Below are 19,197 nucleotides of genomic sequence, written 5' to 3'. Positions count from 1 at the left end.
CTCTCTCTCTCTCTCTCTCTCTCTCTCTCTCTCTCTCTCTCTCTCTCTTTCTTTCTCACATTTCTCCCCACCCCCCCTCTTTCTTTCACACACACACACACACACACACACACACACACACACACACACACACACACAGCCTCTGGCAGAGTGCTTCATGAATGCTGATTGACTTACTGACTGACTGAATCTATACTCTTCTGAACTTGCTAAAATTCTCTGCCCTTTTCCATTCCATTCCAGTTAATTCAATTCAATGCAATTTGTTGCATAGAATCTTGAGATTTAAAGCTATAAGACAGAGTAGATAATTAAAATTCCATCCCCACATTTATTTGTAGTTGAGGAAACTGAAGTCCAGGGGGGAGAGATAATTTGCTCAAGGTAATGAAAATACTAAGAAATACTCGGACAGAAAGAAAAAGAAAGGCAGCCCTTCCCTCAAAGTCTTTACATTTTATTGGTTAAAGCACCACGGTTCACAGAGTACCTTAGGGAGTAAAATATAATGAAATAGATGAAAAAAAAATACTCTGCTCCTCACTGTTTTTTTTTTTTCTTTTCTTTTCTTATTCTTGTCCTCTCATGTTTATGCGGGTTCCCCCTCCCCTCCCCCCCCCCCCCCTGCCTTCAACCTCTTCCCCTGAAAAGGGACACTAATATTCAACAGACAGGCAATTTCGTTGTCTTTGTGGAATCTAGTTTTGTGCTCTTTCCTCTCATTTTTTCCATGGGAGGGGGAGTTGAACCTATCATAGTCTTACTTTCCTGCCCTTTCCCACCTCCACCTGGCCAGGGCCCTGGAGGCTCAATGAAACAGGTTTTCACTAGTCTGTGCTAGGACAGGAGCCTCCCTCCCTAAGTGCATTAGTCTTTCTTAATAGAAAAACAGCTCTGGGTCAGCTTTGACCCCGAGGCTGCCTGCCCTCAGGCCCTAGCCCTGGGATCCCTGAGAAGGAGCTTTCCAGGTTTGCACACAAATCCTAGTTTCCCTTGTGTAGAAGACCGGGCAGAGCTGGGGTGGGTAAGAGGGAAGCCCCGATTTTGGCTAGATGCTCCCTACAGAGCGCTGGAGGGGGCTACGGGCTGCTAGGGGAGGGAAGAAGGGCGGCGGGTGGGGAACGAGATAACGCGAGCTGGGGGCCAGAAGGCGAGAGGGGCGGGGCGGGACGGGACGCGGCAACTTCGCTTGGTGGCCACTTGGGCACTTGAAGCAGAGGCGGCGGTGGTGGCGGCGGCAGGAGCAGCGGCTAGGAGAGCAGCCAGGGGCCCCTAGATCCCAGCCGAACCGAGATCACTAGGAGTGGAGGTGCACAGCCATCGAAAGCTGCGCGGAGAACGAAGACCCCCGAGGTACTGAGGCTTTAGAAAGGCTGGGCCAGGCTAGGACTTCCCTTGCCCCAGTGCTCCTCTCTACCCCAATGGCTGAGCTCTTGGGCTCTCGCCCTGGTCGCGGGCAGGAGGCGAAGTGAGGACCCCCGCCCAGCAGAAGCCAGAGCGCAAGGTTGGTTGGGGGAGCGCGGGAGAGGACTTCATGGGTAGCGCAGACCGAAATGGTAATGGACATCAACAGCAGCGGCGGCGGTGTCTCAGACCCAAGCTACTACGGTAGCCTCCGCTCCTTCCTGCTACAGGAGGTGGGACAAGGTCTCCGCGACCTGAGCCCGGACGGCGGTGGTGGTGGCAGCGACGGGATGATCTCGGGCTCCTGGGAGCCAAATCTGCTGCAGGTGATCCAGGAGGTCACGGCCAGCCCTGAGCCAGGAACCTCCCGGGACAATAACACAGTCTGCGGGGAGCAGATCAACTATGGCAATACCGAGAAAGTTGTGATTGGGGCCATCCTGTCCCTCATCACGCTGCTCACCATCGCGGGCAACTGCCTAGTGGTGATCTCCGTGTGCTTCGTCAAGAAGCTCCGCCAGCCCTCCAACTACCTGATCGTGTCGCTGGCCCTGGCCGATCTTTCGGTGGCTGTGGCTGTCATGCCCTTTGTTAGTGTCACCGACCTCATCGGAGGCAAGTGGATCTTTGGACACTTTTTCTGCAACGTCTTCATCGCCATGGACGTGATGTGCTGCACCGCTTCCATCATGACCCTCTGTGTGATCAGCATTGATAGGTAAGCAAGTGGAGGGAGCCCGTCCCATCCGTCGGGTAGGGGCTGCTAGAATGTGGAAGTAAGAGCTCGTTGGCCTTTTGCGGATGCTGTCACACAGAGAGACAGACTCCTACAGTGGGGACTGAGATGCTGAACTTCAGTATACCAAAGTACATTTATAATAGTTTGGTTCTCCCATTTATTCTCTCTCTCTTTCTCTCTCTCTCTCTCTCTCTCTCTCTCTCTCTCTCTCTCTCTCTCTCTCTCTCTCTCTCTCCTCCAAACACTATGAATCCTTTCAGTTTTCCAGTGGAGGTCATTTTTTCTAGTGCTTCCACAAACAAAAGGCAGTAAATAACAATTTATTTTAAAAAATAGGTCAAGAAAAGACTGCCACCTTAAACATTTGTATAATCAATTCATCTCCAGGGACCAATCTCAGTTCACTGAGGGATCATCTGGGAAATGGGGAAAGCAAAACTTTCAGAAGCTTTGGCATCAACATCACTGATAATTTATCACAACATTCTTCCCATCACACTGCTGAAGTGGTTGATAGTACTGGGCTCATGTATTGAAGTTTTCCCAGTAGAAACAGCAGGCTGTACACTTAGGACCACTTCACTGGTTAAGTTGAATTTCTTAGCTCTAGTCTTCTAGTGTCATTTCCCTTGTGATCATTCCCAGGCATCCTTCCAATGAGCTTCCCATCAATGGAAGTGTTCAAACAAAGCCTGAATGATTATCTCTTAGGGATGCTGCATTCAAGCATGGGGTAAGAGGTCATCCCACATGATCTTTAAGGAGTTTTTCAAAAATAAGATTCCATGATCCTAGAATTCTTTGGACCTAGAATTACCTTTAAAAATAGGAACATGGCATGCTGGAACCACTCATTGATTCAAACATTTATTAAGGAACTGTTTGTTATATGGCAAGGCCTTATGTTGGGCATTGGGAGAAGTAGAAGGATAAATGCAATATAGTCTCTGCAGTCCTGTTTATTACATGCACCTGTCTCAGAAGAGATAACATGTATGGGGGATATACTGTAATACAAATTAGTCTATGACAAGTATGTAAATAGAAGTGTTTTGAGAGGCATAAAGAGGAAAAGATAGTCCTTTAGCCCACATATAATTTAGCATCAGGATATTGTTTTCCAAGAGCTACTTTTGCTTTTGTTACTACAACATTTGGTACATAGTAGGTGCTTAATAAGTGCTTGTTATTAAAAAATTGATATAACTTAATTTTGTGCTTTTAAAGTATTCTTTCTTAGGATATACATTAAGTATTATTCAATTTATGATTGAGAACAGTGCTTTTACTTAGGTCTGGTAAATTTTAAAATTTCAGAACTGTAAAAATTTGAGAAATAAATTGATATCTTTATACTTAGAATGTTAGCTCCTTTGGGGTCATACGTGATGAGGTTTCTCTTTTTTGTTTTAAAAAATAAAATTACTCATCTAATGTTGACGTTGGACACATTTCAGTTATTTTAAGCTTGCCCAAGGTTTAGAATTACCAAATAAGGAGAAAAATAGAAAAGGGCATCTTTTATAGAAAAAAAAATGTGTTCTCTAGTAAGGAAACTAGATTACTTAAAAAAAATCCTGTCATTTTATAATTACAATAGAACCTTCTGATAGCAAAAATAAAACAGCAATTATTTTAGGAGCACTACATACACCTGGAATTTAGCTCCAGGCTTGGAATGTAAAGTTTTAAATTGCTGCAGTTAAGAAAAATCAGACACATATGAGTATATGGTATTGCCTGGAGTTGACTGGAGTAAGAGTATGGACAGCTACTGCAAAGGATAAAAATCAATTCTATGAGCAGTAGTTTGACAACTGTATTGGCCAAAGAATTATTTGCAAGACCGAGTTCCCTTAAAAGTAATTGAAGTAAATCAGATATAAAGATTCATCCTACAAATGCTGTGCTTGTAATCTTTTTTCATTACATAATTGGTAAAAAGCTATGCACTCATCCCATTATGTATATGCAGCAGTCTTTAAGAGTATTTCTTCTCTTGGCACAACCTTTGAGTGCTACACTAACTAAACATACTCTTCACTCAATATGCAGGTGTAACTTTTGGCATTGACAAGAATGTAGTTAGCTTGAGAGGAAGTTGGCTCTCTTTAGCGGATGGATCCTCTGATTTGTTCTTGTGTCATTGGGCATCTGAAATCTTGTCTTCTGTTCTTATTAGCTATTTTACTGCCACAAACTGATGCTCTAAAAAGAGATGAGCTGTTACCCCCGGAGATGGGAGGCAACCTTCTCAATGGAGACTTTTGCCTAAAAATGGTTGGCTACCCTTTTGGAATCTGAGGATTTTGACTTCAGCTGAGCCTCAGGGATTGATGAAATTAGAAGACTCAAACCATTTTTTTTTTTTGGATTGCACTGCGTGAAAAATGTGAAATGCTCTTTTTCTTTCTCCTTGAGATGAATTATTTCTAAAAGGTGTAATTTTCAAAGGTTTCTATCAGCTACCTTGTTGAAAAATGGCAATTGATAGGAAATGGTCTATAAAATAGAAATCTGTGGAAAATGCATCATTTAAATAGTATGCTGTAATGCAGAGATAATAAAACTGCCACTTTCCTTTCAAATTCATAGATAAATTGTCTTGTAATCCCTCCCCCCCACCTTTTTTTTTTTTTTTTTTTTTTGCCTTTTACGTCTAAGTAATAGTTTCTGAGGGCTCCTGGCCTAAACAATGGGATCCAGGTGAGAACAGACAGAAAAATATTTCCCATTATGTGTGTACTGATTAATAGATATGAATACACATACATACAAAGTGGTAGGTCTTGGACTCAGATGGGCCCAGGGTTTGAATCCAGCTGTTGATTCTTCCTGTTGCCTGGTTGTATAACCATGGAAAAGTCACAACCTCTCTGGATTTCAATTTCTTCAGTTGCAAAATGGAGATAAAAATGCCTATAGTACTTAGCTCGCAGTGTTTTTGTGAGGATCAAATGAAGTAATGTGTGGAAAACTTGCTCTGTAAGCTTGAAAACATTGTGTAAATGTCAGATCTTAAAGCATTCTCTTTCCTACAAGCAGACACTCTAAGAAATTCAAAGATAATTTTAAAAGAACACAATATTTCTGGGAATCTTCCTCAAGTGCAGAAGAGGAAATGTAACACACTAATTCTGTTTTCTATTTGATTCCCATTTATCCCCTGACCTTCCATGCAAATTGGAAAGACAAGTTCTAGACTACTGCTGGCTTGAAAAGCCATTGATTAGATTGTAGACCTTATAGCTCAGGTTCTTAACCTGGGGTCTGTGAACTTCTTTTTCCTTTGCCTATATTTTGATAACTATTTCAATATAATTGATTTCCTTTGCAATCCTACATATTTTATTTTATGAATTTAAAAATATTATCCTAAGAAGAGATCTATAGATGATCCATCAGACTCCCAAAGGGGTCCGTGACACACACATGTTGGTTATGAACCTTTGTCTTAGAGGCAGAAAGCCATCTCCCCTGAAGGACTTTGCTGTATACTGTATACTGATCCCAAACTGGGCAGATTGAAACCATTTTCTTTTGGGGCTTTTTTCTAGATGCACTTGGATTCCAGAAACAGGCTGAGCAAAACAACCTGAACAGTTTAGCTTTATCAGGACCAAATAATTTCCAATTTCATAAGCAGTCCTTACATGTCCTAGAAACACATTTGAGTAGTGAGTGGAAGACCCTACCTGAGTCCAAAAGACCTGGGTTCTCTTTCTGGCACATTCTAGCTATAAGACCATGGACAAGTGACCTACATTCTCTGAGTCTCCAGGAAATCTTCTAAGACTGTTAATTACAGATGTGAATTCCCCAGAGATGAACCCCTCAACCCTCATCCCCACCTCCTAGGACTCCTTGTGTTTCCATTGTTACAAGATTTCAGCCTAGCTAATTTAGAAGAGCTGCCTTGACCTTTGTAATATTCAGTTTTATGTGGTAATGGACTTGAGCTGATGCCTAACTCTCTCTGGGCTTCCTTGGAAGCCAGGTACTGTGAGTCATTCTTTTGGATTATTGTTTTGAGTTTTGGTCTTTCTGGCTGCTGTCCTATTGTGCTTTGCTGCGCAGTGAGCAGTCTTTCTATCAAGCTCCCTGAGATAGCCTTTCTTTTCCAACTTAACTGTTCATATACAGCTTCAGAATGAATTTTCAGCTTGCACATACATTTTTACAGAGACTGAGAAACTCATTAAAGCAGCAAGCAGTGCAGGATAGGCTATTGAGAAGAGAGAGTAAAAGAAACATAGAATGAGTGAGCAACTGAAATGTTGAGTAAGGGACACTGGATTGAGAGGTAGAAAATCTAGGCTTGAGGAGTCCAAATTCTTCTACTTATTGTGTTTTCTTGGTCAAATCACAATGTCATCTTTATGAATTCTCTGGGCCTCAGTCACCCCATCTGAAAAAATGGGAATGACACTTATACTACCTACCTAATAGGGTAATTGTCAGGAAAGGGATTCAGGAACTCTAAAGCATTATAGAGATATGAGGTTCTGCCACTACATTAATCTCACATGGCATTAGGAGATTAAAGTAAGATAGTGTTTTTAATAGCCCCCTTGGGAGCTGTGACATGCTACATAAATGCATACTATTATTGTTTGACGTTGTTGAAAAATCATGCACAATATTGAAAGGCTAATAAATTTAAAGCTGGAAGGGAATTTAGAGTCATTTAGTCTGACCCTCTCATTTTTTCAGAAGAGGAAACTGAGGTTTAGTGAGGTGCAGTGAATAATCCAGTGGTATACTCAGGTCATGAATTGGGATTATAAGTAATTCAAATCAGTCTAGGCCAGAGGTGTCAAATTCAGAAGGCAGGTAGCATGTAGCCTGAAACAGATTAAAAAATATAATTGGGACAATTTTTAGCAAAATAAATATGAATATAGTACAGCATAGTTAAGGTTGATGTGTAGTTTTCTAAGTCAATATGTGACTTGCAGGGAGTCCTTTCTATTTGAGTTTGATATCACTGGCCCAGACAATTAGGGTTAAGAGTCTCCTTTTTAATGACTGGGTCATGAAATCATAACCTTGGAGTTGGAATGGATCTTGGAGGTTATCTAGTTCGATTTCTTTATTTGGTGGATGAGGCCCAAGGAGTTAAAGAACTTCATGGCTAGTCTAGTACTCTTATTTTATTGAGTGAGGCTCATCACATGTCAATTACTTGCTCAATAGCATTGGCCTCATTCAATTTAGATCCAGAACTAGATCCAAGGTCTTTTGTCTCTCAGTGCAACATGCTTTCCTTTCTGTCCTACTGAATTTAATGGTAAGAGGCCAAGTTGACATATCGAAAAAATAATAATTCATGTGAAATAATCTATTTTCCAAAATTATCTGGGCATCAGATTCAGTGTCTCAAGGTACACATGTGGTAGAACTATGACTAGTTTCTGCCTGACTACCTCTAAAAAAAGATGTGAATTCAAAGATTCCTTTTTATTATTGACCAATTACTGACACGGGCAGAAAACTCTAATCCAAAATAGAGCCTAATAAGTATGTAAGGGAATTTCAGATAAAATGCTGGGTGAGGCCTGAGAGGGGAAAATATGCTAGATGAGAAGAATAGCCCAAAGAAAGGCATAAGGTGATAAAAGCTTTTTTACTTCATGCATGGACAGTTGCCATAGTCTAATAACTGGTCTTTCTGACTCCAGCCTCTGTTTCCCCCTCTAATCCATCTTGCATATTGCTGTCTGATTTCTCTTAAAACATCATTTTGAGTTGCTGTTTACCCCTTCAAAAACCTTCAGAGGCTCTCCATTGCCTATAGGATAAAGTACAGGCTCATTAGGCTGACATTTAAGGACAATCTAGCCCTAATCTACCATTTGAGCCTTATTCATACTACTCCTCCAAACAGAACCCTCCACTTTAGCCAAATTGGTTTGCTCACTCTCTCTGAACAAACACCCTGGCACTTTCTTACTTCAGGGCATTTGTCCCCATCTTTTCTAGAAACATTGATTTAGAACTGGGAAGGATATTAGAGATAATTCTGTCCAAGCCTTAATTTCCTGACCCTGGAATGCCTTCCTCATTTAAAATTTTACCCATCATTCAAAAACATAGTTTAGATCCTAGCTGAGCCATCATTCTGGTAACAGTCTCTCTCTCTCTCTCTCTCTCTCTCTCTCTCTCTCTCTCTCTCTTTCCAAATATCACCACTTATAGAGGGCAACTAGGTGGTGCAGTACATAGAGTGCTGGACCTGAAGTCAGGAAGACTTGAATTCAAATCTGACCTTAGACACTTACTAACTATGTAACCTTGGATAAATCACTAAATCTTGTTTGCCTTAGTTTCCTTATCTATAAAATGAGTGTAGGAGGAAATGACAAACCACTCCAGTATATTTTTCAAGAAAATCCCAAATGGTGGGAGGGATCAGTGGATTGAAAATCAGGTCCAGAGATGGGAAGTCCTGGGTTCAAATTTGGCCTCAGACACTTCATAGCTGTGTGACCCTGGGCAAGTCACTTAACTCCCATTGCCTTATCACTCTTCTGCCTTGGAACCAATACACAGTATTGATTCCAAGATGGGAAGTAAAGGTTAAAAAAAAAGAAAGAAAACCTCAAATGGGAATGTGACTGAACAGTAACAAAACACTATTAATACCATCAATTTGACAATTTATTGAAAGCTCTTTTATAATTTTTATCAATAGTTTTTGTCAGTTATATTGTTTAAATATATGTTTATGTCTCATCTGAAATTCTAATCTTTTTGAGGGTGAGGTTAGTATTTTTCTGTGTCTTAAATCTTCTGCTTCTCCCCACAAGACTTAGCACAGTATTGCAATCACTCAATAAGAAGTATTTTATTTGATCGGCTAATTTGATAAAATGAGTAGGAGCAAGATGGGTTTGGGAGGTAGGGACAATGTTTAATAAATGAGATAGACTAATAGAATGGGAACTGTGTTGACAAAGTACTTGATAGTCTAAAGACTTTAGATTTTTTTTCTTCTGATGAGCTAAAAGAAATTATAAGTTCTTGAATAGAGAAATGATATGATGAAAATGGGTTTTGTAGAAAAAGGTTGGATAATTAGAAATAGGGAACCTGGGGCAAAGACATCAGCTTGGAGACTTTTTGTAGCAACCCATGAATTGATGAGGTTCTATTTAAGAGTTATGAGTATGAAAAAGGAATAGAAAGAATAAATTCAAGGGGTGTTATAGATAAAGGCTTGTCAGGACTTAGTGACCTATCGAACACAAAGAATTAAAAAGGAACTATAACTCCAAAGAATTTCTTATTAATGTAAAATGTTTATTTCAGTTCCAAATTCTTTCCCATCCTCCATCCCCTTCCTTTCACACTGAGAAACCAAGAAATATGATACACATGACACATACAAAGTCATGCTAAATATTTCTGCATTAACCATCATCTAAGGAAAAAAAGCAAGAAAAATAAAGGAAAAAATGTTTCAATCTGTACTGAGTCCATCAGTTCTCTATGTGGAAGTGGATGGCAGTTTGCAGCATGAAGCCCTTTGTGGTTGTAGTGAATCATTGTATTTATGAGAGTTACTAGTTTTTTACAGTTGATTGTCTTTATCATATTGTTACTATGTAAATTAGTCTAATGGTTCTGATCACTTCACTTTGCATTATTTCATATAAGTCTTTCCAGGTTTTTTTTTTCCTGAAATCATACCCTTCATCATTTCTAAGAGTATAGTTAGTATTCTGTCCCATTTATGTACCATCACTTGTTCAGCCTTTACTCAAATGATGAGCATCTTATCAGTTTCCAATTCTTTGGGGAAAAAAAAGTTGCTGTAAATATTCCTGTATGCATGGATTCTTTCCCCTTTTCTTTGACTTCTTTATATTGCTGTCAGAGTGGACAAGGTTTAACATACCTTTGGGTATAGTTCCTAATTGTACTCCAGACTGTTTGGACTAGTTCACAGCTCAACTAATACAGCATTAATGTACTTAATTTCCCACATTCCCCTCAACATGTGTCATTTTCCTTTTCTATCATTTTAGCCAATTTGATGGATGTGGTGGTATCTCAAAATTGTTTTAATTTTAATTTCTCTAATCATTAGTGACTTAGAACATTTTTCATATGACATTGAGACTGATTTCTTTCTCTGAAAACTGCCTTTTCATATTTTTTGTCTATTTATCCATGGGGATGAATCCCATTTTAATAAATTTGGCTTTGTTTCCCATATTTTTGAGAAAAGTGATTTTTGTCAGAGAAACTTGCTATAAAAAATTTGTTTTTAAACCCTTACCTTCCGTCTTGGAGTCAATAATGTGTGTTGGCTTCAAGGCAGAAGAGCAGTAATGGTAGGCAATGGGGGTCAAGTGACTTGCCCAGGGTCACACAGCTAGGAAGTGTCTGAGGCCAGGTTTGAACCCAGGACCTCCCATCTCTAGGCCTGGTTTTCAATCCACTGAGCTACCCAGCTGTCCCCCTTGCTATAAATTTTTATCCCTCAATTTCTTGCTAACCTTCTAATTTTGGCTGAATTGATTTTGTTTGTGTGAAAACTTTTTACATTTTTGGAATCAAAGTAAACTATTTTACTTCCTTTGAACCTCTTTATCTCTTGTTTTATTATGAACTCTTCTCCTGTCCAAATAATGGAGAGATATTTTCTTTCATGTGCCCCTCATTTGCATATGATATTATACTTTATGTCTAAATCATGTAAATTTTTGGACCTTATGTTGTTATATGGTGTGAGATATTGATCTTTGCCTAGTTTTTGCCAGACCACTTTCTAATTTTCCCAGTTGTTGTTGTTTTTTATAGTGAGTTCTCACCTCTAAAACAGGGGCTATAGTGTTAATTTGCTTCTGTATATTGTGTACCCAATGCATTATGTATTCCATTAATTGACCACTGTATTTCTTACCCAGCACCAAATTGTTTAGATGACTAGCTTTGTAATATAGTTTGAGATCTTTTACTGGTAGGCCCCCTTCCTTTACATAAAAAAAATTGATTCCCTTAATAATGCCTCTTTGCAATTGTGTTGTATTTTACTTTTTATCAGACTTCCATACGTTTTTAGCTCTCAGAGGATCAAAGTGCCTAGAAACACAATAGTCTAGCAAAATTTTTTAGACAACCTGTCTTTGAATTACCTGAGTTTCTGTTGGAATTTCAGAGAATTTCAGAATTAAAAGTGACCTACATCTATTCTTACTTGCTACTCAACATAAAAAAAAAATTTTTTTTCTCTAATATCCTTGATGGATGATCATCAAACCACAGTTCTAACACATGGACATGGAAAGAGGGCAGATATTTAGAATCAGAAGACATGAACTCTGACTGCTTCTCTGCCTCTTACTACTTGTGAAATCTTGGATAAATTACTTTAGCTCCTTGAAACTCAGCTTACTCCCCTGTAAAATGAGAAGATTGGACTAGATGACTCCAGTAGACTAGACTACTCTGTCAGTAACTATAAATCTATAATCCTCTGATTTAAATGAGAGAATTTACTACCTCTCAAGGTGGCTGCCTCATTGTTGTACAGCTCTAATTTTTAGAAATTTGTTTTTCTGTTATTCTTTTCAATGGTTCTAGTTCTTCTCTCCAAAGATACAGAAACTAACTATACACAAATGCATGAAGCTGAATTTGTACCAATTTTCAAAAACTGTAGTTATATTTTAATTTTCCACAAGAAGTAATGAAAGTGTGATGGTTTCCAACCTATTAGCTGCAGAACCTCAATAATTCCTGGGGTGCATGGAATTATTGCAAGAGACTTACAAATTCAAATATATACTAGGCATTGTCACTTCAATCTTTATTTAGCTCCACTAAAATAGTGTGGCTCAGTGTAATAAATAAACAAACATCCCTCCCCTAGAGTGAATAAATAATGACTTGCACATAAATGCATTACTGTTTTTCAAATGCATATGCATACTTCTAGCTGCATGGCAAATTGCATAAAGGATCAGCCTTAGAGTCAAGTAGATATCAGTTCAGATCTAGCCAGTTTAAGATACTAGCTGCCTGTCTGATGTCACTTTATTTAACACCCTTGTGCCCAAGCATTTCTCTCAAAGCTGAAAGTACAGATGTACTCATCTACATTAGCCCAGGAAATTTCTAGACTAGGTGTTCTTTCCCTCCTTCTATTCATAATATCATAGATCCTTGGCCTGAGAACTTTATACTTTGCACTTGAGATACTTTCTTGACCTTCTGGATCTCCAGTTCTTGACTTATTCTTGACTCTTGGATTCATTCTTGACTTGCCAACTCCAGATATATGCTCATCCTTCTCTCAATACTGATCTCCTAGACTGCTCTGATCCTGTTCCTACTTATATCCTGGTGGTACAGTAGAAAAGTTTACTTGGGAAACAAAATGAAGTTCAGGAGATTGGAGAAATGTAGAATCAGAGCCAAGGGAATTGAATGGTATTTAAGGGATAATTCCATCAGTCTGTAGCCACCTGATGAGTCACTCTTCTGTGCTATACAGATATGCAGAGCAATGGTGTTAGCAAAGTGTTTTGTGTGGCCAAATTATTAGTAGTTTAGCACTAGGAATTGGCTTCCTGTCATCCTCAGTGCTATGGTGCAGGGTGAAAATGGAGTGGAAAGCAAATAGAAATCCCTGAACCACTCATTTATTGTAATTTTCAATGAATAAAAATATTTGGCAACAGAGACTTTTGATTTAGGAAATGTAGGGACAAGTGCACACTGTTCATATTGTGGGTATGTAAAAATTGGTGGATGCCAATAAAACAAAAGCTTTTGGCTGAGGGATGCAGTGTTATGTACTCAAGAGATGTTCTTTATAGGACAAAATTAAACAACTTCAACAATAAACTTTTATCATATGCTTGCCATATGCCAGAGCATTGTTCGTGGTGCTAGAGGTAGAAAATGCATGGCTTTTGCCCATCTTGGGTTTCAGAGTTTGATACGGAAGCTTATGAGAGACATGCAAATAATATTAATTATTAATATTGATTATAGAGAAGCATCAGCAAAGTGCTAAATGATATACAGAGGTGGGTGGGACAGTTTCATTATTTACTGGCAAAGGAGGTAGATGATCCACAAATAAATTAATTTTTTAAAGATTAAAAAGAAACTATTTGTGGCTTTATGGTGCAATATAAAATGATTGTTTTTGCTATATGCAGTCCTTCTTTGACTTTTGATGCTGCTGAAGTGGGTAGATGCATAGGTTGCTTGCATTCAAGTGCTTATAATATATGTGTATATATATTGATAGGTCTTTCTATACCTGTGATGGGACGTGAAGATAAGGGAGTATATGGATGGTTTGGGTAAGAACTTGCCATGTTTCCGCTCTAACACTAATTCAAAAACCCATTCTTATTCCAGTAACAACCTATATTTTAACAGTGGGGCAAGGTCAGCACCTGCAAAGATTGGCACATTACAGTAGAATCCCAGAATTGGAAAGGACCACAGAAGTCATCCAGTTCAATTTATACTGTAGAAAGACCCTCAGTATAGAGATCTCCTCTACAACCTCTCTGATGTGCGCATTTAGCCTTTTTCTCTGCCTCACTGCTATATGATCTTGGGCAAGTCCATGAATCTCCCTGAGCTCCAGTTTCTTCTTAGAGACAAGAGGACTTGCAGGATGCATTTTACAGCACTGCCTCAACAAAAAGTGTTTTGGAAGGCTTAATGTGGAATAAAAATGTGAGATGAGAGTGATGATGGTTGATCATTGCCAACTTTGAACCTAGTTCATTCTATTTTTTGGACAGCTTTATTTGTTAAGCATTTTTTCCCTTTTTCCAAGACAAAAATATGACTTTCTGCTACTTCTCTCCACTGCTCCTTGTTCTGACCTCTGTGACCAAACAGAATAGGACTAATCCTTCTTCCACACAACAACCTTGCAAATATTTGAACACAGATGTCATGTTCTTCCTAGATCATTTATTTTCTCTTGAATAAACATTCTCTGATTCTGCTCCAGATTTCTGTAGTCCCTTTTAGCATTCTTGTTTTGTTCCACTTGATGTGTTCTACCATCTCATTGTCTTTAATAAAATATGATGCCTAGAACTTAACATAAAAGCACCAGATATGGTCTGATGAAGGCAAAACAGAGTGGGGATGCAAAAGACTTTGTTTTGGATACCATTCATTCCTCTCTTACTATAGCTGAAGGTTACCAAAAGGATTCATTAGGCTTGACTCCTTGAGGCCAAGGACCATATCTTTGTCCTTCTAATGAACCAGCTTTTAATAAATGTTTATTGACCACTGAAGTTGTTTTTTGTTTGTTATTGCTGCCTTGTCATATTGTTGACTAAAATTGAGCTTTCAGTTCACAAAACCACTAAAGCTTGTTCATGTAATTGTTATCTAGCTAAGCCTCTCTCATTGTATGTGTGTGAGATTGATATTTTAAACCCAAGTATATATCTTTATATATTTCTTATTAAATTTCATTTTACTTCTAGAACTCATTATCTCTCCTTGGACTATTGCAATAGCCTTCCAGTAAGTCTTTCTGCCTCAAGTTCTATATACTCCATTCCTTCTTTTACTTAGCCTCCAATATAATTTTTTCTTTTTTTTTTTTTAAACCCTTACCTTCTATCTTAATATCAACTCTAAAGTGGAAGAGTGGCAAGGGCTTAGCAATCAGGGTTAAGTGACTTATGTAGGGTCATTCAACTAGGAATTGTTTGAGGCCAAATTTGAACCCAAGTCCTCCTAGCTCCAGAACTGGCACTTTATCTATGCTATCCAGCTTCCCTGGTAATTTTTCTAAATTGTAGCTCTGATCATATTAACCCCTACTCAGTGATCTCTAATGGCTCCCTATTTCCTCCAGGATGAAATATAAATCCTCTGTTTGGCATTTCTTTTTATAACCTAGCTGCTTCCTTTTTTCCTTTATTTTTATTTCATTAGATTTTTTTACAATAATTTAAAAAATTGAGTTCCAAATTCTCTCTTCCTTTGAGAAGTCAAAAAGTTCAATTGTCATTATACATGTGTGGTTAAGCAAAACATATTTCCATATTAGTCATGTTGCAAAAGAAAATACAAACCAAGTAAAACAATAAAAATAAAGATAGTAAAAAGAAATGTACTTCAATTCTCATTCAAAGCCCATCAGTTCTCTCTCTAGAGATGGATAACATTTTCCATTATGGATCCCTGGGAATTGTCTTGGATCATCATTGTCTTGATCAGAGTAGCTAAATCTTTCACAACTACTCATCCTTAGAATATTGCTGTTACTGTGAACAATGTTCTTCTAGTTCTGCTTACTTTACTTTGTAAGAGTGCATATGTCTTGCCAGCTTTTTATGAAACCATCATGCTTGTCATTTCTTATAGAATAATAGCATTCCATCAGAATCATATACCACAACTTGTTTAGCCATTTCTGAGTTGATGAGCATCCCCTCAATTTCCAATTCTTTGCACTACAAAAAGAAATTCTCTATTTTTCTGTAAATAGTCCTCTTTCCTTTTCTTTGATCACTTTGGGATATACACTTAGAAGTGATATTTCTGGGTCAGAGTATATGCTCTTTGGATATAGTTCTAAATTGTTCTCCAGAATTGTTGGACTAGTTTACAACTCCAACAACAGTGCATTACTGTCCCAGTTTTTCCACATCCCCACAAGCATTTGTCATTTTCCTCTTCTGTTATATTAGTCCATCTGACAGTTGTGAGGTAGTACCTCAGAGTTGTATGAATTTACATTTCCTTAATTAATAGTGATTTAGAGCATTTTTATATGACTATTCACAGTTTTTATTTCTACTTCTGAAAATTGCCTATTTATATACTTTGACCATTTATCAAGATGTCTTGTATTTTGTAAACCTAGCTCAGTTCCCTATATATTTGAGAAATGAGACTTTTATCAGAGAAACTTGATGTAGATTTCCTCCCCCCCTACACTTTTTTGTTTTCTTTCTCATTTTAGTTGCATTAGTTTTGTTCGTGTTAAAGTTTTTACATTTCATATAATCAAAATTATCTAATTTACTTCTGGTAATCCTCTGTACCTTTTATTTGGTCACACATTCTTCCCTTATGCATAGGTCAACAGGTATATTTTTCCATGCTCCCTTAATTTTCTTATCATACCACTCTATGTCTAAATCATTTATCCATTTTGACCTTATCTTGGCAAATGGCATGAGATGTATTAGGTAATTGTATTAAAATATTAAGATAATTATATAAAATTAGTATCTATGTCTAATTTCTACAAACTTTTCCAGTTTCCCCAGCAATTTTTGTCAAATGTTTAGTTCTTACCCCTCAAAGCTTAGATCTTTGAGTTTATTAAGCATTAGATTACTGTGATAATTTACTACTGTGTATTGTGTACCTAATCTATGCCACTGATCTATCACTCTTATTTCTTAGCCAGTAGTATATTGTGGTGATGATTGGAATTTTCATTTCCTCAAATACAACATTCCCTCACTCCTCTCTGAGCCTTTGCAATGACTATCTCCCGTGCATGAAAGGCCTTGTCGCCTCAATCTCTACTTCTTATTTTTTTGGGACTCAGTCAATATTAGTTCAAATTGAACCTTATCCAGGTGACCTCTCTTACACTCCACATACCCCCAAATCAGACTAATACTTTTCTCTCTCAGATTGCCTTTTATCTACTTTTTTTAGTTCTTCTTTGTACCTGATTATCTACATGTTACCTCTCCATTAGTATGTAAGTTCCTTGAGGACAGGGACCATTTTTGCCTTTCTTTGAATGGTGGTCTACATTGTATCTGACAGATGGCAAGCATTTAATAATTGCTTTTAGGTTGATGGATAGACTTATTAAATCTGGTCTATATTTCATGTCTGTTGAGATCTTTTTGTGTACTGTCTGTCATCCAACATGTTAGCCATCCCTCTCAGCTTTTTGTTTTGTGAAAAATTGATATGCCAAGTGTTGCTTCATCCATATCATTGATAAAATGTTGATCAGCACTGGGATGAAGATAGATTTCTGTTAATGCTCCACTAAACACGTCCTTTAAGACTGATATTAACTCAATAATGACTACTTTGTGGGGCTGGTTATTCAATTAAGCCAGAATCCATATCAGTGGACTATGTTGTAACCTACAATTCTCTATGTTGTCCACAAGATTATCATGAGAAACTTTGTCAAATGCTTTGCTGAAATATAGTTGTTATTGTATAGTATATAATATACTAAATAATTTATATGTACTATAAAATTTATAACTATTTATAAGTTAATATGGTATTTTTCTGATATACTAATCTAATAACCTCATTAAGAAGGAAATGAGACATGACTTTTTCTTGATGAAACCATGCTGGTTCTTAGTGATTTCCAAATGCTTACAAACTATCTCTTTAATAATCTGTTCTCTCTTATTGCCAGGAATCAAAGTCAAGATTTTCAGTTAATAGTTTATAGACTATACTTTCTTCCCTTTTGATGAAAATCAGGGCAAGATTTTCCTGTCTCCACTGCTGAGACAACTCTCTGGTCCTCCATATTTCAAGATCACTGTTGGTAGCTTAGTAGTTATACCTGTCAGATTTTGTAAGAGATTCTCCTTGTTTTGACCTGGAAACTTAAATCATGGAAAACACTAAGGTTCTTTTTGTTCTTGTTCTTCTTGCTGTCCTTGTCCTTGCTGTTACATTTCTTTCCTTTGTCCTTTCTAATCTCTTTCCCCATCTTCCTCTTCCTCCTATTTCTTCTTTTCCTTTTCCTTCTCCTTTTTTCCTTTCCTCTTTTTTCCCTCTCCTTCTCCTTTACTGTTGACACCCAATTGGCTTAATTGGTTTAATCTACTGTAAACCCTGAGCTCAAGCCATCCACTAGCCTCACTCTCTCCTATGACATATTCCAGGCTCAGATATCTGAACAGGAATTATAGATATGCTTCATCATGCTTGGCATTAGCTTAAATCTTGCATTTCTACTCCATGTTCTATCTCAGTTTGAAGATAATTCTTTTTTCCTTCAATTCCTCTCAACTCATTATTCCTGACAGAAAGACTTGATTTGTAGTTTCTATATACAAGACTGATTTCAAATATTTATTGAATAACTACTATGTTTTAAATAGTATCCTAAGTACTGTGAAAAATATAAAGATAAATAAGACATAGTCTTAGTCCTTAAGGAATTAGTAGGAGGGGTTGAAGTTACTCTATTGAGACATTGGTAAATTGTGAGTTTTAAAGATTGAAATATCTGTCTTGTTTTTCAATAAATTTCAATGTGATGTGACCCTTATCAAGAGAATTTTCATCAACATCATCATTGTTGTCATCATCATTATCATTGTTATAAAAGAAGTAGCCATTTTGGTTTCTGGTTGCAAATATTTGAGGGGTAAATCAGCTGTTCCATTTATAAAAAAACTGAGGTACAATCTGATTTTTAATAATTTTCTTTGCCTCAAAAAGATTTGTAAGAAACTAAAGAAAATAGTGATTGCTGAGTTAGATAAAGTATCCCATTATTATGTTTTTTCATGTCATTTTAAAGGATACTTGTTTCCTGGAGGCATGGAAATAATGGTTACAGATGGGAAATGTCTGTTCTTGTTGAACCAGTGAGTATATCTTTCTATTTTAGTGGGTATTGATTTAGATAAAGACTTAAGTGACATGATTATAAAATTTGTAGATAACACAAAGCTAGGAGGGACAGCTAACACATTGGAAGAAAGAGCTAGTATAAAAATACCTTAAAGGGCAAGAATATTTGCTAAATCAAATAAAATGAAATGTAATACTGATAAATATAAAACTTTATAAGCACTTGGGTTCAACGAATAAACTCCACAGGTATATTATGGAAGAAGTGTGGCTATATGGTCAGTATGAAAAAGATATGGCAGTTTTAGTTTCTGGCAAGCACAACATGAGTCCGTAAAGTAATGTGGCATTCAAGAAGGCTTATGTATTAGCTTTAGTCTATTTACTAGCTGTGTGACCCTGGACAAGCCATGCCATATGGAGATAAGCTGAAGGAAGTGTGAGTATTTAGTTTGGAGAAG

At 37.6% G+C, this 19,197-nt stretch overlaps 1 protein-coding gene across 1 annotated transcript in view; it reads left to right on the top strand.

Moving 5' to 3' along the window:
- Positions 1-1,553: 1,553 nt before the first annotated feature.
- Positions 1,554-19,197, top strand: part of HTR7 (5-hydroxytryptamine receptor 7) — a 74,098-nt gene continuing 56,454 nt past the window's right edge. Inside the window, exon 1 of the mRNA XM_044662623.1 lies at positions 1,554-2,122. Within this exon, the coding sequence (XP_044518558.1) occupies positions 1,554-2,122 (569 nt within the window). The remainder of the gene's footprint in view (positions 2,123-19,197) is intronic.

This window comes from Gracilinanus agilis, chromosome 2, assembly GCF_016433145.1.
Source record: "Gracilinanus agilis isolate LMUSP501 chromosome 2, AgileGrace, whole genome shotgun sequence".
Lineage (NCBI taxonomy): Eukaryota > Metazoa > Chordata > Mammalia > Didelphimorphia > Didelphidae > Gracilinanus > Gracilinanus agilis.
The sequence above is the reverse complement of the archived record's forward strand: the minus strand, read 5'-3'. Positions and strand labels throughout refer to the sequence as shown.